Source organism: Pangasianodon hypophthalmus, chromosome 2, assembly GCF_027358585.1.
Source record: "Pangasianodon hypophthalmus isolate fPanHyp1 chromosome 2, fPanHyp1.pri, whole genome shotgun sequence".
NCBI classification, from domain to species: domain Eukaryota; kingdom Metazoa; phylum Chordata; class Actinopteri; order Siluriformes; family Pangasiidae; genus Pangasianodon; species Pangasianodon hypophthalmus.
The window spans coordinates 22443250-22465814 of NC_069711.1; the positions used below are offsets into that span (position 1 = coordinate 22443250).

Consider the following 22565-nt stretch of genomic DNA (forward strand, 5'->3'; position numbering starts at 1 on the left):
GAAAATCACTACTGTAAGGAGGCAGACCCTCAGCCTGGGAAATTGATTTAGTCTCCTGTTTTAAGGTTTGAGGTAAGCATGATTGCAAACTGCACCTATCTGCGAGGTGGCTAATTGCAGTTCCCCAAGAAAAGCTGGGAAATAGATAAATGTAAAAGGAAACAATGAGAAATAATTGAGGGAAAACTGTTGTTAACAGAAATGGAGTCGACAGAGTAGCCCAGAAGAGGTACAACTACTGAAATAGGCTATACTTTCCCACCCCAATTGCTACCCCAACTGAAAAATCTTTTAATCATGGAATCAGTGTAAAATTACTGGATCATTCCTGCCGCTTGTTGATTTAAATTATCATTGCATGTATAATAATTATGAAAAAACTAATTATGAAAAAGCCAATACAGCGATGTTACTGTGTGACCACTTTGCGTCAAGAAATAAATCAGATATTCTGCAAATGCAATCTTGTTGTATAATAAGAAGGTGCTACCCCTTCGATTGCTCTTGCCTCCTTTCCCTTGCCTCTCAAAGTCTAAAAACCCAGATCTGCCACTGCAATGCTCCTGATTTTAGTTTTAAACTGTTACGCTTATGTGAAGTCTTTCAGAAGTCGAGTATTAATCGCTTCTCCCCCAATGCTCTTTTCACTTTTGAGTAATTCACCTTGATGAACTAATGTCACTTAATTATAAATGACAATAAAATAAAGCCCAATTTCCGCCGGAAGGAGAGGCGAAAGGATCCATGAGTTAATTATGATCGAGTCCCCACTAAAGCGCTCAGGCTTTCATGCAATTAACCTCTAATTGCACGTGGACTCATCTGCACGGATGGACAAATAATTAAGTCGTGCTCAACACGCTCCATCCCCACCGACTCATATGTCTTAATCAGCAAGTGTGACAGGTTTTTGTCATGAGGAGAAAGTTAAAAAATGTAAAGATCAGTGTAATAAGGAAGATATGACACCAGCATGCATAAAGCCATCACTTTTAATGGACAGTGTTTCCTACACTTCTAACTCGGGTTAAAGTTATGTAAACTAGTCCATTGGTTTCATCATACTGGGAATCCACTGGGCTGCACAACGTAAGGTTTTCTGTGCTTAAAACACACCAGATCTGGCCCATGATCTAATTATCAAGCCCTTGATGAGCTGAACTGTAGGAAGTAGAGGCTTTCTGTGTGCCTTTGCATGTTGGAAATTAGCTGTTGGTGAGGTTTCTGATTTAAGCAAATATATGTAGAGTTCATAATCTCAGTTTTGGAGACCCCTGGGTTTAGTCAGCTGTGTTATAGCAGTCAAGGCAGTGTATTGTTTTTTTTTTTTTTTTTTTAATTCTGTTACAGCATTGGAAATCACAACATACCATTATTAGTTATTATATGTATTATTGAGCTCTTACAGTTTTTAGAATATTTGACTGGTGCTTTGAATTTAAATTTTTTAATCTAAAGCTCAGTAACTCAAAAACAAGTTGGCATATAAATAATGTCAACTTGGACCTAATATGTCTTGGTGGCAGAAAATTCAGGAATAAAATTCTATATGGCTCTTAAAAATAGACAAGATGTTATCATACACATTTAAAGTTCATGGAATAAATCTGTGCTGAGAGGGTCACTCGTATTTATTTTACGGTTAAAGTGGACCCTGGCTACAAAGAGTTTGAGAACCACTTTGAGTCTTTAAGACTGAACAGGTGCAAAACATTTTATACTATAACTTTCCCTCGTATACACGTGTGGTATAGTAGGTATAGTTCTATATTAAATATTAAAAGTAAATAGTACATATTAAATATTATAGTATATATTAAATATAAAATGTTATACACCTTTCTAAAACAAGACAGAACTATCCTAATTTTCACTTTCAGAAAGCTAAACAGACTTAAATACCAGTTTACCAAGGAATTGCTGCTTAATTTACCTGACGTGAGCCACCCGTAACCAACTAAGGTAGACCTTGGAGCAGTATTCCTGAGAGCTGAGTGCTTGAGGCTACAGTGTGTTTAATGTAATGTGGTAGAGTAAGATTTCTTGCCTAAGCTCAAGAGTGAAATACAGGTGGGTGCTCTCAAGACTCATATCTGCCTACGGAGGAGGAAAAAGGGGGAAAATATGTGAGATGAAGGGACAAATCACATCATAGTATTTGAGGTGCACTAAGTCATTACAGAGGGTTTTATCAAATAAGCATGAGTGGAACTTAAAGTCCAAGCTAAGCAGTCTGCTTTAAAAAGGCCACCTTTAAGAAGATCCAGCGTCGACTATTCAGCGAGTGGAGTTAGGGTGGGCATAGATGTGTCCGAGGGCTTGAGACATAAATTTTGAAGTCAGGGCTTTCATTGTGCCTTTGCATATTGGGAGATAGCTGCTGGTGCAGTTCTCCCGATTTAAGCGAAATGGACATCAGCACATCCAAAGTGTAGGAGAAACGTGATGCAAAGAGAGAAGGATGATGAGGCTTTGGCCAGGAAAAGTGTGAGACGGATTTACTCCTGTGTAAGCCAGAGATGTGAGGTCATGGCTAACAAAGGCAGGTTTGGAAAGCAGGCATTTGTGGGTCTCAAAATCTCAAAGGCCAGCTCAAAGATTCAATATCAACTGTGTATGGATGTTTACACATCCACTTAATTTGAAGTCCGCAGCAATAAAAGTGAGTCTGGAACGCCAGCAGGAATTGCTCCAAGACAGATGAGAGGAGAGAGAGTCGTGCAAAGTTTTTAGGGAAATAGGTAGATAAAGAATGAAGAAAAATAATAGACACATGGGGCAACAGCGATTAGATTGAGTTTGTCAAAGAAACAGTTTAATATCATAGAAGAAACTGAACCAGATGAAGAATGAAGGGTGAGAGCAAGGAAGGAAAAATAATGGAGTAGTGTGAGACTAATGAATAACTACTTGCAGTGGAAGCATGATCTTTATTGATGGGGTAGATTCTTTGCTGAGTTGTAATAAGTTTGTCTTTTTTATGTTTCTGAAATCCATCGAGGTGGAGAAAAATTACACTTGACCTTTTATTCTTTCCCTTTTTTCCCTCCAATTTGAGTCAGATTTTTCAGAGGAAAAAGGGAAATATATGCTTTTTCCCCCTCCTCCCCCACTTTGTTCTCCCTCTCTTTCCCATGCTCTTTTACTAAAAATTGAAATATTGATCTTAATTAGAGTATGCCGAGCTCAGCAGCTCATGTTGAGCTTTGAGACAAGCGGCAGCAGACATCTGTCTCAGGCACTTACATCCTCACCGTCAGAGCCAGGGAACGAGAGAGGAAGGGAGGGAGAGAAAGATGGATTGCTCCATATCTCTCCTGTTTGGAGGATATGCTTTCCTTCTCCGTTAATAATGAGTGGTGACTGCTCGGTGTTTTTTTTTTTTTTTTTTTTTTTTTACATGCACACACCTCTTTAGGACTTTTTTTTAATTTAATATGATAATTAAAATTGCTCGACAACTTTAGTGTTTGAACTTATAAGTCTTAACATATTAAATTTCAATTAAAAAAGTATTATATTAATACAATATATGTGTAACAAAGGAATTCAGAACACAATGTACAATTCATTTCAGATATAAAATATGAATCAAATGAGTGTTGTATTTGACCCTGAAAAGAATCTAGTGAAGGTTATAGGTATCCTATGATCTAGCTCTCTGTAACATAAGTTTGTGTTTCCATCTCGACAACTATGTGCTCAAAGTGTATTATACACTCCAAAGTGGACTTACTATTATTAAAAAAAAAAGAAAAACAGTGCGGACATGCATGTTATACTACTACTGCACACCATCAGTGTTCATACGATGCACTGGTGTCTGTGTGACAGCTTAAGAGATGGATAGATGGAGAATAGAGAAACGGAGAGGAATGCAGCATTCTCTTTTGCACCATTCCTCTGTCAGCTGGCGTGTGTGTGTGTGTGTGTGTGTGTGTGTGTGTGTACAGTACATCAGGCAGACAGCCTTTATCTCGTTAACAGGGCGGCAGGCCTGTCAGGGCACGCGAGTGCGTCACGCTCTGAAGCGAGGCCCTTGCTGCGTGTATTAATGCCCCCTGTCGCTGCCTGTGCGGTTAACCAGCTCTCTCTCAGCGACCAGTGCTCATAGATCATCCAGCATGAGGTTGTGGTTAAACACAGTATTAATAGTCTGAATATCAGGAGCTCTGACAGAGAGAAAAGGATTGTACCAGACATTATCCAGTCCCTACCTCTCTATCACTCATCATGCTAATTACATGACAAGAGAAATATTTACACTCACCTTTACTCTAGACTTCAGTCTTTTCATCTTTTCACTTTGCTTTTATTGAACTTAAACAACACAAATACTCAGAAAAGCCCACAATGATCTTTACATCTTTAATGGGAAATTTTTAGGTTTTTGTTTTAAAGTACAAATAAAACCACAAACTTAAATACTATGCAATAAAATACAATTTTCTCTAATACAAATGGCTGAAATTATGTGTTAAATGTTTTAAAAGTGACACATGCACAACAAAAGTCCCTGAGATGCACTACCTCAAAAAAGGCACCTGCAATGTGTTAAATATCAAGTCAAAATAGTAATAAAACCAAAAAAAAGCCTGGTGACTAAACTCTCCAGATTGAGACACGCTAGGAGTCAAATAGCCGGACATTTATCACTTACCTGCAGTACCAAGCATATTTCTGGTCTATTCTATGCCAAATTATACAGTAATTATACAGTAATTATACAGTAATTCTGTATAATTACAGTAAGCACTGTAACATGTAGAGTAATTAATAATTTGGAAGCATTTTATGAATATTTTCTGGCAGTCACAAACTTGCCACAGTTGAGCCAGAGCATTCCGGCTGATTAACCATCATCTGTGTGTGGAAGGGACTGCAGAGGGTTTTCAGCATCAGTTTTGGCTCTAGAAGCGAGGCTTGATGTGCAGCTTCTTGCCTACAGCACAAAAAGCAGAAAAGGTTCAAACACAGTAAGAGGATATTAAATCTCTGCTGTATTCATCCCAAGTGTGTAACTGTGTAGCTGATATTTTCCTCCGGGTTCATTTTGGCTGTGATGCAGGACCTTATATTAGACCTAGGTTAAATGCGGCACTGCTGCTATGAACCCGAAAATGAATGAGAAATAAAACCCTGATAGCAAAAACAAATGGAAAATAAAAAGACCAGAGTTTGTAAAGATACATGGTGTGTGTGTATGTGTGTATGTGTGTGTGTGTGTACAAAAAAGTATTTTACATTATAGTAGTCACTTTATGTTTTTTTCTGTTTTGTCCTGACAAGATGTATTGATAATACAAAATGACAGAAAGGGACAGAGAGAGAGAGAGAGAGAGAGAGAGAGATGAAGGAGATAGCAGCTGTTATACCATGGGTCTGAGCTAATTTATCAGAGGTGGAGGTGAGATTGTGTGTATCTCTACCATCTTTAATGAAGCACAAGAGGTGAGGTGTGTCCTCATTAGTATCACTTAACTACTCTCTCTCATGGTGTGTGCGAGTTGTCACAGGCTATTTCATCAGTCACTTAGTTGTTTCTCCATGACCATACGGATAGCAGAATGTTAAAGTGGCTGTTGATTGTAAAGGCATCCGTGAGGGCAAAGAGGCCACTGGTGCCAATCAAGGTCACTCGAGTCTGAACTGACATCAAATATCATTATGTTACTTTTTCCAGTTCGGCATGAACTCATAAATCAGTATAGCCCGGGGTTAGAGAAAGTGAATGTGTGTGTCATGGTCAAACCCGCTACATATAAGCTTACATACATGGACTGAAATAAACCCTGGTGCCACTCGCCTCTTCTCAGTACAGTTACAGGAGAAAGGGGAGCAGCTTTCACTCAAGCATGAAGATACATGGAGCCGAACATGTAACATGCTGAGTGACTAGTCACATGTGTGTCACAGTGCGTGGGTGAGTGTGAGAGAGAGACAGAGAGAGAGAGAGAGAGAGAGGGAGAGGGAGGGAGAGAGAGAGAGAGAGAGAGAGTCTACTGGGCCCCTCACTGTCACATGATGACATGTAAACGACATGTGAAAAAGTGAAATGTAAAATAAAACTTTTTAAGACTTTCATAGACACGTATTATGTAGTTTATGGAATAATCTACACTGATGACAAACCATAAACAAAAGCATCAGTAAAACTATACATTTATATTCAGTCTACAGCTAGAAAAACTGTTATGACGTATGCAATGACCTGTGAGAGAGGCTGAATTTAAAGGTTTCAACTCAACAAGAAGTAACTAATGGATGTCTCAAATTAGCACACACTCGCATACCCTACCTCGTGTAGGAGTGATCCAGTATTATCCAGTGTGTGTGTGTGTGTGTGTGTGTGTGTGTGTGTGTGTGTGTGTGTAATAATATTAAATGCTTTCTAAATGTATTCATCTAAACGTATCAAGGAAAAAAACACACACCTGCCACCTCATGAAGAACACATGTACACCTGCTCATTCATGCAATTATGCAATCTGCCAATAATGTGGCAGCTATGCAAAATCAAAACTCAACAGTTGAATACTGAAAAAAATACATCATCTGGTCTTTTTCCAAACTTCAACCATCCAGGTTTAGTGAACCTGTGCCCACTGGAGCCTCAGATTCCTGTTCATGGCTGTGGTCGTCTGCTGTTGTAGCCCATCAGGTTCAACATATCGTGCATTCTGAGATGCTTTTCTGCTCACCATGGTTGTAAAGAGTGACTATTTAAGTTATCATAATCTTCCTCTCAGCTCAAAGTCTGGCCATTCTCCATTGACTTCTCTCATCAACAAGGCATTTCTGGCCAGAGAACTGCTGCTCACTGGATGTTTTTTTTTTCACACACCAGTGTAAACTCTAGAGACTGTTGTGCATGAAAATCCCAGGAGATTTACAGCTTTACAGAAATTATATAAATCTAAGCTATAAATTTTAAATTTATGAATTTATTCCTAATGAGCAAGCCAGAGGTGACGGTGGCAAGGAACCAGATTCAAAAGGGAACCCATCCTCATCTGGGTGACAGCCTGTCTGGCACCAAAATTTTTCTCTTGACCTGTGTCTGCAAGATATTATGCACTGCACTGTTGCCACATAATTGGCTTTTTGGATAAATGGACAGCTGTGTGACTGAGAAAGGGTACTGGTGTTCCTATTAAAGTGGCCAGGGAGTGTATATAGCCTAAAATCTAAGACCAGGTAAATTTGAATTTATGACAATTTAATACTTGTTAAGGTTTGTAAAATTAAAAGTAACATTCATTTAAATGTAATAAGAGTGAGTAAATAAATAAATAAATAAATAAGAGAAAATGTCTGGTTTAGAGACAGAAAACTGAAGCAAACATAAGACTTCATTTTGTGTCACCAGTATTGTAGGCAAAAGTACTGGGAAAGTAGAACTGACATCACAGGCTGTAGCTGGTGTGTGTGTGTGTGTGTGTATACACATGCCCCACTGCACCCATTCTCAATCAGTCAGACTGTCAGCACTGGGTTCAGCTGTGCTTGTGCTCAAACCTAAATATTATTACCCTCTTCCCTATGTATTGCACACCCTATCTTTAAATATTATCACCTCCTTTAATAAGCACTAGTCCCCCCTCACAACCCTAAAATATTACTGTCCCCTTATGAGTATTGTAGCTCACTCTACCCATCTATAGACTATCCTTAAAAATTATCCCTTGTATAAGCATTACACCCCATCTGCACACTCCTCTAAAGATACTGCTACCCCCTTTTTAGTATTAAACTTTACTTAGAATCTTCTCTAATAACCTATATTTTATTACCTGCTTCCTGGAGCATTCCTATTATGGTCTGGTTGATATGACAATATGATATCGATATTGTAAGCTTTTGTTCATTATTGTATGTATGACTCCACTGTTACAATAATGAATAGCTAATTGGATGGTAAAAATAGACATTTGTCTATAGACATTTAATAACTATATTTAAACAAACCAACATATTGTGATATTCTGGACCATTAAAGGTATCATGATATCATCCACCACCAGGTCCCATTCTAATTGTTTATTCCATAGATCGATAGATAGGTAGATAGATGTACTTTATTGATCCTCAAGGAGAAATTCATTCATTCATTCATTCATTCTTCAGTAAGCACTTTGTCCTGCTCAGGGTTGTGATGGATGCAAGGCGAGAGTCCACCTTGGTGGGACCCTGGTGCTGTGAGGTATCAACACTACCACTGCGTCACCATGCTGTCTTTTAATTCCACTCTACTTAAATATTATTTTTCCTTCATTAATTTTAATTAATATTTAATTTATTATCAATTTAATTAAATATTTCTCAAAACCCTGTAACCTTACACCTTTCTCTAAACTTAAAACCAGTCCTCTTCTATAATACTATCTTCTACATCTTCAGCATTTGCTTCAAAAGACAGTGGAAAAGCTGCTAAACTGTAAAATCTACCAGGTGCGTGTGTGTGCTTGTGTGTGTGTGTGTGCTGCATGAAGATTCCCCCCCGCTGGGGGGTCATGGCTCACCTGTGCCCTCTGCCCCTGCTCCTGGGGGGCATGAAGGGCTCACTCCACCCTCTGGCGTCTCAGGGGAACTGGACAGAGAGATGAAGGAGGGCAGCTTTGCAGGACCAGTCTTAGGTGTGCCTTCCTCTGCTGGAGTGGACTCTGGTTCTGGCCTGGGACTTACAGGCGAAAAAAGACAATATAAGACAATTAGACAATTAGCATCACCTCTGAATGGGCAATTAAAATGTCATGCACCAGGATTGATCACAAAAAGACTTGATTGTATACGTGAAAATGACCTTAATTAACAAACTGAAAAATATGATTTCTAAGACTGTGGGCTTTCTAATGAAAAATACCGCTGTTTTCATTTTATTTTTATTATTTCTTAGACAGACCTTTTTGTTGATTCTCGGCTGCGGGCTCTTTTACCTGAGCCCGAGCTCAGGCTGGATCCGGCACGCTTGAGCCTCTGTCTGTGCAGCAGTTTACACTTAGTCCCTTGGGGACACACACCAGTTCTGGAGAAGTCTGGACACACGAGCGTGTGTTTCTTCTTACACTGCAGAAAAAAATGACATACTATTATTGTGCTATCATAATGATAATAGTTTGTTTTGTTTGTTTTTTTCCAAAGGGGTAAGGGTCTGCACTGTTAGTGTTTGTGTTCTCCATGTTAAAGCAGAAGGATGTTTGTGTGTGGTGGATGCATGTACTTGAGAAAAAGTGCGAATGATCAAGTGAGTGAGAGTAGGTGAGAGTGTGTGCGTCTGTGTAATATGGGTGTAAATTGGTAGCTTCATTCTTCAGGAGATCCGATCTCTTCCACCTGTCAGAAAAGCTAATTATACCCACTATGGGGCGAGGGGCGCAAGACGTGTGTATGTGAGAAGATAGAGAATGTATGAGGAGCAGGTTGCTCTTGAAATAGAGTCTGTGTGTATGTGTGTCTGAAGGGGGGAGAGGAGGCTACAGGATCGTGTTTCCCGGGAACAGTGTGGACTCTCCATCACCCCGTAGTCGCTCTGAGTGCATACTGAGATCCTGAGATCTACACAACCACACACACACCTCCTCACACACTCATAGACACCATGTGTCCAGTCAAGCAACAGTGGTGAGATTTACTAGGCCACGAGGATTCCATTTCACACCCAGAATAATGAAAGCAAACCATGATGAGTACTAGTGTCACAGTATGGTCCACATACACAGCTCACACTAGGGCTTCGAACTGGACTGAGGAACAAAAATGAAAATGTGTAGTGGTCCCACTGGCTGTCACTGTGTCTGAATTCCAGCAAACAATGAAAAGTCACGTTCTGACTAAAGATGGATTTTTTTTTGCCTACGACACACTTTGATTTTAAGCAAAATACATTTATTTCACCAAACCAACTGAGATTTATGTTTTTATTTACTTTACAACCTTGCCTAATTAATTTGGATATGTTTAAGCACTTCTTTAAAGCATCACGAATAAACACTGTTTAAGAATTCGGCTGATCTATTTGAGATCCATTTCTAAAACATCTATTGGAGATCTATTTAATCAATAATTGCAGATCAGAAAAAGTCTGACTTCCTTGCTGCAAAGATACATTCTGGACATGCATACCAACATCAAACCTTTATAGAGTATGAAGTCCTTTCTTAAGAAAAGCATGCACACACCAACATGCACGCTTACACACACACACACACACACACACACACACACACACACACACACACACACACACACACTGTCAAACACACTGTCTCGTGGGACAAGATTATCGCAGCCTGTGAGTCTTGGCCCTAATACCCTCTACATCATCCTATAGACAACATCATCACTCACAATGCTCGTGGCTAATTGCTCCAATTTGCTAAATCCCTCTCCACTTGTGCTCAGTCGATTGCAATTTCACCCCATCTCCGAGGAGCATTCAGGTATTTTGTTTTTTTTTTCCTCCCTTTTTTTTGAATGCCCATTTGCTTTTAGTTTGACTGATGTTGAACTCATTTTACAAAGAACGTATGCATTTCCCTAAGAACTACTTTACTAAACAAATGAAGAATTCAGCTATAGCTTGAAAAAGGGTGCGCCTCATGAGAGTTCTGGGCATGTACACACAGAGAAAAGAAAAAATCAACTTCTCATTCACAGAACCCAAACCAGTTATGATGTAAAATATTTTCTATCATATAAACAGCACTTTTCCTAGTTTAATTGAAACTTCGGTTATATTCGAGTTCACATTTTTTTTTTTTTTACATGAACCTATATACGAGCTTTTTATCTACACCTGTTTGTGTGACTGGCATCGATTTAAACTAATTCTATTCCAGTCAGTGAGGCTTAGAATTAAAATAACTAAAAATAATTACAACTATAACATTACTTTGTCTAGAGTAAGTATTAAAACACAATAAGGTTGTGGCGGCGGGGGCGTGGTCGAGCGTCAGCTGCAGGTGGAATTGGCAGGTAACGCGTGATGATTCTTACCTCTGCCTTATTAGCCCGAGTTTACATATGTGTGTGTGCGTGTGTGTGTGCTTTCAGGGCTGCCCGTAACAAGCCAGAGACAGAGAGAGAGACAGAGAGAGAGACAGAGAGAGAGAGAGAGAGAGAGAGAGAGAGCGAGCGAGCGACAGATCTGAGCAGCACAGAGCCATGTATGTGCGTGTGTGTATATATGGGCACAGTAAAATAAAATCGCTGAAAAGCGAAAGTAAAAGAGTAAAGGAAATTAAAGAGCCTGCCTTCCCGTTCCTCATTTCCCTCCAACGCAAACGAGAATTGCTACAAAGGTATCCTGTTTTAGGAAGCTAATAAACTACGAGGTGTTTATGTGTAACGTGGCCTGACGTGAAGGGGAGTTACTCTTACCACGCTGAAGTTGATTATTATCCAATGACTGCACATCATGAAGTGTTTTATTCCTCTTACACCACAGCATTCTCCCTTACAATATTTTATTTATTAAAGAATAACATGTCATACCTTTCTCTATTAATATTTAGGTTTACTGTTATGGAATATCTGTTAAAGTTAGTTCCTGTTATCACTTGTGTTATAGCAGCTATAAAAAGCCGTTCCCTCTCCAGCCTCTCTTTAATTGTATCTCTGGAGGTTAATAAGACCAGCAATTGCAGTTTGTCATGTTACTGAGAAAGCACAAAGCCCTTCTCTGAAGACTTTCCTGTGGCTAAGAAACTTAAAGGGACAGCTTAAGCTCTAAGTGTTACAAAGTACTGTCACTGGAGGCTCCTTCCAAAAATGTTAACTAAATGTCTCTTTAATGACTAAATGCGTCAGAAAGCTTCACCAAGTCAACTATTACACATTTTTTGTAATCGGTATGAGTGGACTGTCCACCATCCAAGTCCCAGTGTAAGCTGTTACTATAGAAATGACAACATACTAGAGCAAGCACAACCCCTACTTTAAAACCTTTGCTCCATATAGCATCACCTCTATGTGTGTATGTGTGACAGCAGGCAGTCAGAGACACTCAGATCTACTGAACCAGGTTGTGAAGTAATAAGAAAGAATAAAGTTGTTGTTAGGTGGACACTAAGAGAAGGTTCATTAACTGTGATGCGAATTGCTGCCTCTTTCAGCAAAGAAAACACATGAAAGCCTATGCCTGGGCCATCCCAGCTCTCCCATACATTTTCATTTACATAAAAGCAGTGAAAAGGAGGAAAAGAGATGCATGAAAAAAAGGGGGAGTGGATGGAACATCTTTATACCAGCACAAGTTAACAATTTTCCACTTGATTTAAGGTAGGCTGGAAAGTCTCTGGGGCCTATTAGAAGAGCTTTCTACTGGCCACAAAGCAGAACGAGTCAGCACATTTCACAATTTTACATTACAGAGAGAGAGACAGAAAGAGAGAGAGAAAGAGAGAGAGAGAGAGAGAGAGAGAGAGAGAGAGAGAGAAAGAGAGAGCAAAAGAGAGACTGTGCAATACAAGCTATGAAAACACCTCAAAAGAGAGAATGAGTACAGAGAGAGAGAGAGCGAGAGAGAGAGATGCAGTTATAGTGGGATGAGGCAGAAGAAAAAGAAGAGAGTGGAAAAGTGATTGAGATGAAGATCCAAAGGGGAAGGATACCAGAAAAAAGACAGACAGTGTGAAGTGGAGACAGAGAGACATACGGCGAAGGCAAGGCAGCAGAGAGATGAAGGGAAGAGGGGGAGAGAAATGGAGAGGATGAGAGTGTGCTTTAACCCTTGCTCCGCTGGCATATCCATCGCTGGCCTCTCGCCTGTACTGCCGTCATCAGCACTTTTTCACGTCCATAATTACAGCGTGCTATCCATCATATCTGAGACAGTGCTTTTGGGACGGCGCAAAATTACCGACCTAAGCACTTCGGCTAATAGAATAAATATTAATATCTCTCTCTTTATATATTCGCGTTTCACCCCAAATATTTAAATGAGCCCTGACAGTGAGACAATGCATTTGTTACGATGGAGGAAAAGCAAAGATGAACAAATAGGTAAAGAGAGGGAGGAAAAAAAGGATAAAATGAACAAAGGGACAAAGATAAAGAGAGGCGAGTGTGGAAGCAAAACAAAATGAGAAAACAGTAGAAGGACGAAAGAGAGCTAGGACTTGCTCTGAGGCACTCTGAGGCACAATAATAACAATTATTATTTTAATGCACATTATTTAATTATTTTAATTTATCATTATTTTAAAAGAGACAAGTCTGCAATTAAGCCTCCCAGCACAGACAAGTATAGCAGTTATACATTGCAATGCACAACAACCTCAACAACTTCAGGTGTTGCTGTTATAGGAAATTAACCCAGGCTGGAATGGTGTGATACGCTGAACCAATCCAGATTATTTTCCTTTAACTGGATGACCTGAAGAGTTATTCTTCCTCAGACCACAGCAACTGTTTATCGGTCCACGAGACAAGTTAGTTCCTGTTATCACTTACATTATAGCACCTATAAACAGTCATTCCCTCACCAACATATCTTTTTTCTCTCTCTATTGCAAGTAATAAAACAAAACAAACCAAAAAAAAAAACCCCAGCATTTCATCTTACAGAGAAACCAGGAAGCAGAATCTCCTTTCTCCTGAAATCTCCCCCATGACAGAAAACAACACATTACAAAGTGCTGACACTGGAGACTCCTTCCATAATGTTTAAAAAGAAAAAAAAACTTGCAGAAAACTTCACCATATTTGAGTCATATTTTCTTTGCTAAGTAACACAGTTGATCTGTTTATTATTAGCTTTATGGACATCTTTGCTAAATTACAAAGTTAATCTGCTTATTATTAGCTTTATGGACATGTTTTAATGGAATCCTAATAAGATTATCAATACAAATATCAATGCTAAAAAAATTCTACATTAAAGAATTTATTACATTTGATCGAAATGCTGGAAAAAAATGCATCAGTAAATATTTTTGGTACAAAAAAAATCAATAGAGTAATCAAATATCTAAATAATTGTTAGTTGCAGCCCTATAAATCACACTGCCTGAGAGTACAACATAATATAGCCTGATGATGTTTCAGTGCTGTCATCAGGGGCACCATTTAAGCCAGTAACCTATAAGATGCATGCATGCCAGGAAAAGTGCTTTATTGGGCATGTGCGTTGAGAGTTGGACATGCTGCAGTGCTGAGTGAGTGTGTTACCTTCTCTCCCTGAGGACAGTAGCCCCTGATGAAGTCTTGACACACGGCCGCTTTGTGAGACACATAGACGTGGCTGTAGGGGCAGCTACTGTTGTTGCAGATTCCTTTCAGGAAGTATGAACACACAGGCATCTAAAGAGAGAGACAGAGATAGCGAATGATTAACCGGATTGAGAGATAGAGACATATCACGGTTATTTAATACGCTGTTTAGCACTGTCAAGATAGTGTAGCACGTCTGAAGGACAGAATGCCAGGCAAGAGCCTCATAGACAAGCCAACAAAACAGCAAGCATGTCTTATTTATGCGTCCTTTTTTTTATATAAATACAAGAAGCCATATCATGTTTGCAAGCTTGTCTATCATACATGTGTTTGCTGCAATGATTATGTATGAACTACTTGTCAAAATATGTGTTCGTATTCACACTCCTAATGCAGAATCACTAAATACGCACGTGTCGTTGACACATTAATGAATTTATTTTGCAGACGCTGAGTTTGTGCATATTATCTGCATGTATGAATAATCAGAGTGTGAAAATGTGTGTTCGAGCTTTTTCCAAGCTTGAAATAGATGCAGGGTGAGTGGGGCGGCGAGAGGAGAGCGAGGGTAATCCGAGCCTCTTTATGTGGAATCTCATCTCAATGAGGGTCATATCATTTCTGTCTAATTAACTGCTGCAGAAATATTTACCCAAGCAGGGGCTTGTAGCGAACGCTTGACGTGTTTATGTGCAGAGGACAGGACTGGGCACTCCACATCTCCGTCAGCCTTCAAGAGGGGTGGGGAGAACGAGGAGTCCAGGTTCGTATGCGTTCCGAGTGCTGATTGGTGGGAGGGGTGAGAAATGTACTCGACCGGTTTCGATTTCAGGCCCGAACTCAAGCCATGCTTCCTTGGATATACATGTGAAATAAGGAGCGGGGATAAATTCAGCTGGAGAACGGAGGAAGGGGGAGAAGTGGGGTAGAGAGAGGGTTACGACCAGCAGGTGGGGCCCACAAGGAGGTGACATTGCTCCTTTAAGGCGAGCTGGCAGCTGGCCTCATGACGCTTAGCGAAAGGGAGGATGACGACCGTCACAGGTGCAGTGGGTGTGAGAGTGAATGAGAGTGAGCGAGGCCACTGGATGCAATATGAGCAAAAGTCTCAACAAGTGCTTGTGAGGGAGTGTGTTTGTGGATTCCTAAGGAAAGTGAAGACTCTCGGAGGGACTGCTATTTTCTGCCAGACAAACAACAAGTGAGACAGGTGTCCACCCGTCAGCAAGCGAGGGAAGTCTTAGGGGAAATCTTTAGATTATGCCCTAAGCCAGAATGCAAACAGTGTTCTTGTATATGTAAACCAGCTCTCTTTTCTCTCAGGAACACCTTCTAAGAGATATACACATCATGAGCTTTAGATACACAAACACACAAACACGGTCAAGTAATGTGAATCTATTCAGCATGGAATAGAACACAGACTAACAAGTAAACAACTAGTACAACTGTGTGTGTAGTGTTTTTTTTACCTCTTAAATTTCCTTCAAAATGAAGTTTAAGCGTGACAAGCAATCAGAAAACACTCTTAAAACTCACTGAGGAAAATCAAATACATGTTTCTTCATTCTACAGGAAGACAAACATAGATCTTCCACACAAGTTACACCAGTGTGTTCAGCTTTAAGACACTTTCACACCTATTAGTCCAAATCAGAGCAAAACCCATACTTTTGGTTTGTCTGCTATTTAGTTTGATTTGGTTTCACGCTGCATGTAATTAAATGAATCAATAAGCAAAAAAAAAAAGTGGAGCTGAGGGGGAGGGCTGAAAATGTACTCTTAAAACTCTTTCATTTATTGGTCACAAATATGGTGATGAAAAAAAAGGTTAACAAACCTTTCAAAAAATAAACCAAGCCTGGAGAACACTGAGCCAGCGCCAATAAATGATTAGATAATTATATAAATTACTTGTGTCACATCCAACATTTATTTTGATCACCGGGCCAAATATCAAGAGAACATTGAATTTGTGCAGCAATAGAGCTCTCACTCACTCTCTGTCTGTTTTTTTTTTTTTTTTTTTAACCAAAAATGTCATCTGCAACCCAAAACACACAGCGTGTTTTATTCACTTCCTGCAGCTGGGTCAATTCAGGGTCGAATCTCTTGTGCACTCAAACTGTGCTAGAGTTCACTTGGAAGCGGCCTGAGACCACCTCAATCAGGTTATTTTAGTGACTGAGGTGTTTCACCTGCCTAAACAACCTGCACTGAGGGAGAAAATCCGGGTTTCATTCAAACAGACTAAACCTTGCATATGCAAAAGCACCCTAGGGCAGACAAATTAATTCAATTTAATTTTGTTTGTATAGGGATTTTAACAATAGATACTGCACAAAGCAGCTTTATAGAGATACGAAAGAGTAGATTTAGATTCCAGACGTCACAATGGCAAGAAAAAACTCCCTGAGACGACCTGAGGAAGAAACCTTGAGAGTTTGGAGGTTTGAACCTCAAGAGGAAGAAAACTTGTCTCAAAGAACCCATCCTCTTTTTTGGGTGATGTCGGATAGTGGGATTATAAATTATTTCTCTTCCACAATTGAACCGGATATTATAAAGTCAGACAGTACTAAGTGTGGGGAAAGGATGTTGAGTATGAACATCATGGTCTTTATGATTACAGCAGAATCTTTTAGTGCACAAGTCTACAGTATCCAGGTGAGATTATCCATTCAAGAATGGTTGAGTTGTTTAAGATGTTTAAAACCTGCAGAGACTCTGGAAGTGACAGTAGGGCTACAACTATTCATTTATTTTGATAATAAATGAATATATTGATCAACTTTTTCAATTAATCTATTAGTTGAATTATTTAAAAAATATATATATTACATGTCAAAAATATTTATTTTAAAAAATTCTTTGTGGCATTTCAATTAACTTCTACTGCTACAGAACTCATAACTAGGCTTAATTAAATAACAGGTCACTAAGTACAACACACCATTACTTACATTTAATTTAATTGTTTATGTTGAACCCAAACTAATGGGTGCTGGTGATATTCTGTAATTTTTACTGGTTCTGCACATTTTGTTTTATCTGCATTTTAAGCCCTGATTTGTTCAATTCCAATCAGACAAATTCAAAATGAAGGCAAAATAAATATCTGCTACCTGTCTTGTTAACTGAAATACTCTCATGCTAAATTCATTTTGTTTGCAGTGTGCGTACAAGGAGAATCATTTTGAATGTGTGGAATCGACTCCAAAGTTTTGAGGTTGAATTTTAGATTTTAATACCTGGAATCACTGAATCGATCTTTTTTTTTTTTTTACTTCGATGTGAACCTAATGCAGGGTGGCGACTATGATGACACACAATATTTATTAATAATAGATATTCTGTATTCTAAAAAACACTATGCTACTGCCCAACACTGCATAATGCACGTTTCAAGACATGAGCTGTGTTTTAAAGTGAGAAAACATTCGTCTTGTAGGCTACAAAGTACCGACATTTCGGCCGAAGTGGCATGAGATAATGTTTTCCGAAAGGGTAGGAAAGATATTATACATATGACTATAAATGTACAAAATGACACAACAGTTAATAAGTATGGTTCAACCAGGAACATGACACCTCCACTGTTTCTCACCTTCCCACAAATGAATGATATAAAATCAAAATATGAAAACACAAGTTATGTCATGAGGGCAACAGTGTAATGTAATGTAAAGTGTTCCTATACTTTACAGGACCTTGATCCTAGGCTACTCTTTCGCCATTTCAATCAAATGTATTTTTAGTAACTGAAGCTACATAGCACACCACTATGTAGTTCCTAACACATTACAACTAAGTGATAATGAAATCTGTTGCTAATTATTTTTATTATTACATTTGATCAATTTTGTTAGTTGTTCCAGTCCTATGTGATAGTAACTTGTAACAGAGAACCATACTGAGTTAGTTATTAAGGGGCAACTACAGCTATCACTGTGTTTTGAGATGTAATCTTTTACATCTTCATAGTATTAACTATGAAAAAGAAGTTTTGATAAACAGTACACGATGAAATAAAAACAGCTGGTATATCTGGAATGAGACATGCAAGATTAGGGTAGAATTAGTATTTGTATCCACGTGTGCTTGTTTGTGCACAAAAAGTAGAAACATATAGGTCACCTCTTGGACATTTAGATTAACACGATGCTCTTAAGTCACATACTTCACTCAATACTGATCCCTCCTCTCTTATATCCAAGGCATCGGTTGCCAAATATGTGACATGGGAATCGGAGGGGCCAATCGTTCAAATAGATCATAATACACCGTAATAATCCACGATCTGAATTTATAATCTGTCATAAGACCTTAAATTAACGCCTGACAGGCGAGCATGTACTGACCTTAACCTGACTCCAGCCGCTCAGTTCACTCACAACTTTTTCTTTTAAACTTGCTCAGCTCACTGCAGTAGATACTCACATACGTACATGCATACTTAAAGTCCTGTAATAATTTCTGTGAGACACAGATCCTGGTTTCTGCATGAACCTGAACCAGCAGTGTTCTTTTGCTTGTACAGTTTTTGCACACACTATACAATTAGATCCCATATCCAAAAAAATGGAAGATCTTATTTTCTTCAAAAATCTTATTTTCCTCAAGCATAGAAAGAACTTAAGTACTAGTCAAGGTACCTGGAACGTAGCAAATGATTACCCACCTTCTCTTTGGACACTTTGTGTGAGAATGGACACGTCCCATCTGTCTGCTTACACGTGCCCCTAAGAAACCTGTAGACCAATCGTACACCATCATTCACACACAGTGCAGCAATTACAGAGGGCTTGAAAATGGTACATACAATACAGTACAGTCTATAAAAGTGTATATAAGTACCGTCAATAAGTGCATGTTACATTACAGATTAATATTAAAGTTTGAGTTTTATTAGTGGCATTTACACCACAGTGCTGCTGAATTCTCGAATCTGATTGGTCAGAACGTGTTGATTAAGTGTTTATAACAGTAGTTCTGACAGCAGTTGCAGCTGAAAGACAAATCACAGCTTTATATTAATGCGCTTGTTCGAATATGATAACATTTCTATGCACAGGGACTTGTACGGCAAATGCTTCACATAAAGTGATTAAAAAAAAGAGTTTAAGTTTTGTGTGAGAAGATGTTTAGCATTTATAAAAGGGGTTTCCCGTGTCAGCGCTTTGTAACAGTCAGAGGTAAAGCTGTAACTTTATGTTTTCACACATAGGAAAGTCTAAGTATGGAAGGCTTTGCTCTGTAACAAACTGCATCTTTCTGTCTTATTACTGTCAAGAAAGAGAAAAATTAGAGGTTGGAGATGGAGAAACATTTTATAGCTGCTATAACATAAGTGATAACAGGAACTGACAAGTTTTGCATACATAAATATTAATTATACTAATTTATTATTAAATAATAGTCATTAAATATGAATATGAACTATGTAACTATTAACAAATGAAAAGTATGACATGTCTTTCTTTAGTCAATATATAAAAACCACTGAAAAATTGCTGAGGTGTAAGAATAAAACAGGATAGGATGTGATGTTATAGGGAAAATAATCACTGATGACGTGGTGTGATGCAGCCTGACACAAATATTTTCCCTATAACAGCACAACCTGAAGTGTTCAGTTCCCTCCTTGAAAAAAGATCAGAAGGACAAAAGAAAAATAAGTAAAAATCAAAATATAAGACACACAGCAAGTAAAACAAGGCTAGTTTAAAATCTGTAGACAAAAATGTGTATATAAAGTATGAATGTGAGTCTGTGTGTATGTAAATGTACCTTGTGCAAACGGCAACTTTATCAGGATCATGGATATAGGGGCAGGCTGTGCCACGGTTACACTTGCCAAAGCGGTTGTAGTACATGCAGTAGTTTTTGGCCTGCTGTTTCTTCTGCCGAGCCTGGCGAATGATGGCCAGACTCTTCTGCACCGCCCGACTGAGAGAACAAACACAAACGGATTTAATACTGGAGCACAGCCCTTACTGAGCTCGCTTATTCAGGTCCTTGCACTTGAGTCAGTGCGGGACCAAAGAACAAAGAAGATGCACACATGATTGACCAAAACAATTTCCACCATAACTCACTGCTCTTAATCACAATATATCTACCTTAAAAATATGAAATACGATTAGTTTACATCTTTAGGCAGGTGGAGAAGAGCTAGGATTCTAGTGAGGTAAGGGATCACTTTTCAAACTAACCTGGCCACATGCCGTGTGTTGGAGGTCCTACATGTGCTGCTGCCAGAGGATACTTCTTGAGGACTGAACAACTTTCCTGAATTTTAGGAGGAACAATAAAAAAAAAAAACATTAAATGTTTTGCATGTGTTTAACTGTCACTAAGTCAAAGACAAGACATGCATTTTTATAATTATAGTATTTATAATGTATTACACTTCAAAAATTTCATTCATAATGTAAAAAAAAAAAACATGAAAAAAACAATAGAATTAGTGCTTTTTTAAAACATTTTGAAAACCCTTTTTGTCTTTGACCCCTTTTCCTACTGAAAGATACAAAGTAGTACTAGTAGTTTTACCAGAAGTATGTTTATGATGCACGTTAGTTAGGATGGCTAAGTGAACACGTGGACATAATGCATTCAACATACAGTAGTGATGGTGAAGCAGAGATATGGAGAAGCAGAGATATGGAGACAGAGATGGGGTGAATATACGAAGTGTGTGTTAGGTTTGAGAAGGAGAGAGAGGTTGTGTGTTCTAGACTGGGTTACATGCTTTAATCTCAAGCGCTCTGTAAATTTCCCGCCCTCTTTGCTCTACACGCAGACTGGGACCATTGACTGATGACAGATTTACTACTTTAGATAGACACCCACACACACTCTCACACACAATGTGATTCTTGTTCACACACTCCTGTTGCTCTTGCTGAACACACACGCACAACATCTGAAGAATGTTTTACCTGATCTGTTGGATGGGGTGCTAGGAGTGTGTGTGCGGGAAAGCTTATTGGCCGAGACTCTGTAGAGCGCCCCGCCAATCCACCTCATGCCCCGCCCTCTCCACTGCCTGTCTGGGGTCGCACGCAGACGGGACTGCAACAGAAATCTGAAAGAAATGTGAATAAGAGAAGTGGAAAATGAGATAAGTGCTGCTAGGATCAGTGATTAATACCTGACATACATTTTGCACAGCCACAATCTGAGAAGCTTCTCTTTTTCATTGCCTCAGTAGTAACTCCCTCTCCACCTCCTTCCTCGCGTCTCCCACCCCTTCCTCTCTCTGCCTCTCGCTCTCACACCCACCTCCCTGGCTCCCGTGTCACACCACTCTGGTAAATTGCTCCTCTAATGGAAGGGACGGCCGGGTGGAAATGGAGAGAATTGAAAAGAGAAGGAAATCATTGAGATAATTGCCAGGGCAGGAGGCCAGAGCAGGGAGATTGCCCTGCAAACGCTCACACACGTGCACACTTTCATTCTACCTTTCCTGCTTTCTCCCTGTTCTCTCACACACTCCTACACACTGTGACTTTACATGATTACATTATGGTGTAACTAAATACCTGTACATTCATCTAAACATGATCCCTTACTGTATATCGTGTCTTATCATGTCATTCTCTTTCATCTGTCACATATCTACAGGCATTCTTTCTATGTGTCACATGGAATTTAGTAGCTGCATCTCACATAGTTCGCAAAGGGAAATTGTACTGTGTACTACTAATGTACTATTAATACCCAGATGATGTACTTAAACCATAGCTAGACACTTTTTTCCACTCATCAGTCACAGCTTGTAATACATAGCAGAAGGGGCGGAGCTACTAAAAGGTGCTTGGGTTTAAATTTTGCTAATGGCTGACGGCGCCTTCTGGTACCTTCACTCCCTTCTGCTATGTAGGGCAGGCTATGACAAATTAAGAACAACAAAAAAAGAATCATACCAGCCATTTTGGTTTTGAAAATCGATGCTTGTTCATGTTACCCCTGATGGTGTAACTACAGCATACCCCAACCTTTTCGGACCACGCCGCCTGCTGCACTACACACATCAGCAAAGGCACGCACAAAGCAGCAAAACCTTCTAACATGACGTGTTATCCAAAATATCAGTGTTTTGATAATGAGAAGTACAATTATGTTCTTACAAAAATAAAGCACAAGTAATTTCTCTTGGATTTTGCTTACAAGAGTAAAATTACCTTTTACTGTTTGTATGCATAGGGACAGGGAGAAAGCGTAAGAGCATGGCTGAGAGGCCAAAAAAAAAAAAAAAAAAGGACCTAAGAGAGGAGCAGGTACAAAAGCTAATCTACTGTGTATTAGGAGACATGAACTTTGCCCCACATGTTCTGAACCCATTT

At 39.1% G+C, this 22565-nt stretch overlaps 1 protein-coding gene across 1 annotated transcript in view; it reads right to left on the reverse strand.

Moving 5' to 3' along the window:
- Window positions 1-4359: 4359 nt before the first annotated feature.
- The window catches only part of zc3h3 (zinc finger CCCH-type containing 3), a 64154-nt gene continuing 45948 nt past the window's right edge, over window positions 4360-22565 (reverse strand). The window contains exons 5-12 of the mRNA XM_034311953.2: window positions 21159-21304; window positions 20430-20505; window positions 20005-20163; window positions 18896-18965; window positions 14170-14301; window positions 8903-9066; window positions 8523-8680; window positions 4360-4942 (exon numbers count right to left, since the gene is read on the reverse strand). Coding sequence (XP_034167844.2) covers window positions 4911-4942; window positions 8523-8680; window positions 8903-9066; window positions 14170-14301; window positions 18896-18965; window positions 20005-20163; window positions 20430-20505; window positions 21159-21304 — 937 coding nt within the window. The 3' untranslated portion in view covers window positions 4360-4910. The remainder of the gene's footprint in view (window positions 4943-8522; window positions 8681-8902; window positions 9067-14169; window positions 14302-18895; window positions 18966-20004; window positions 20164-20429; window positions 20506-21158; window positions 21305-22565) is intronic.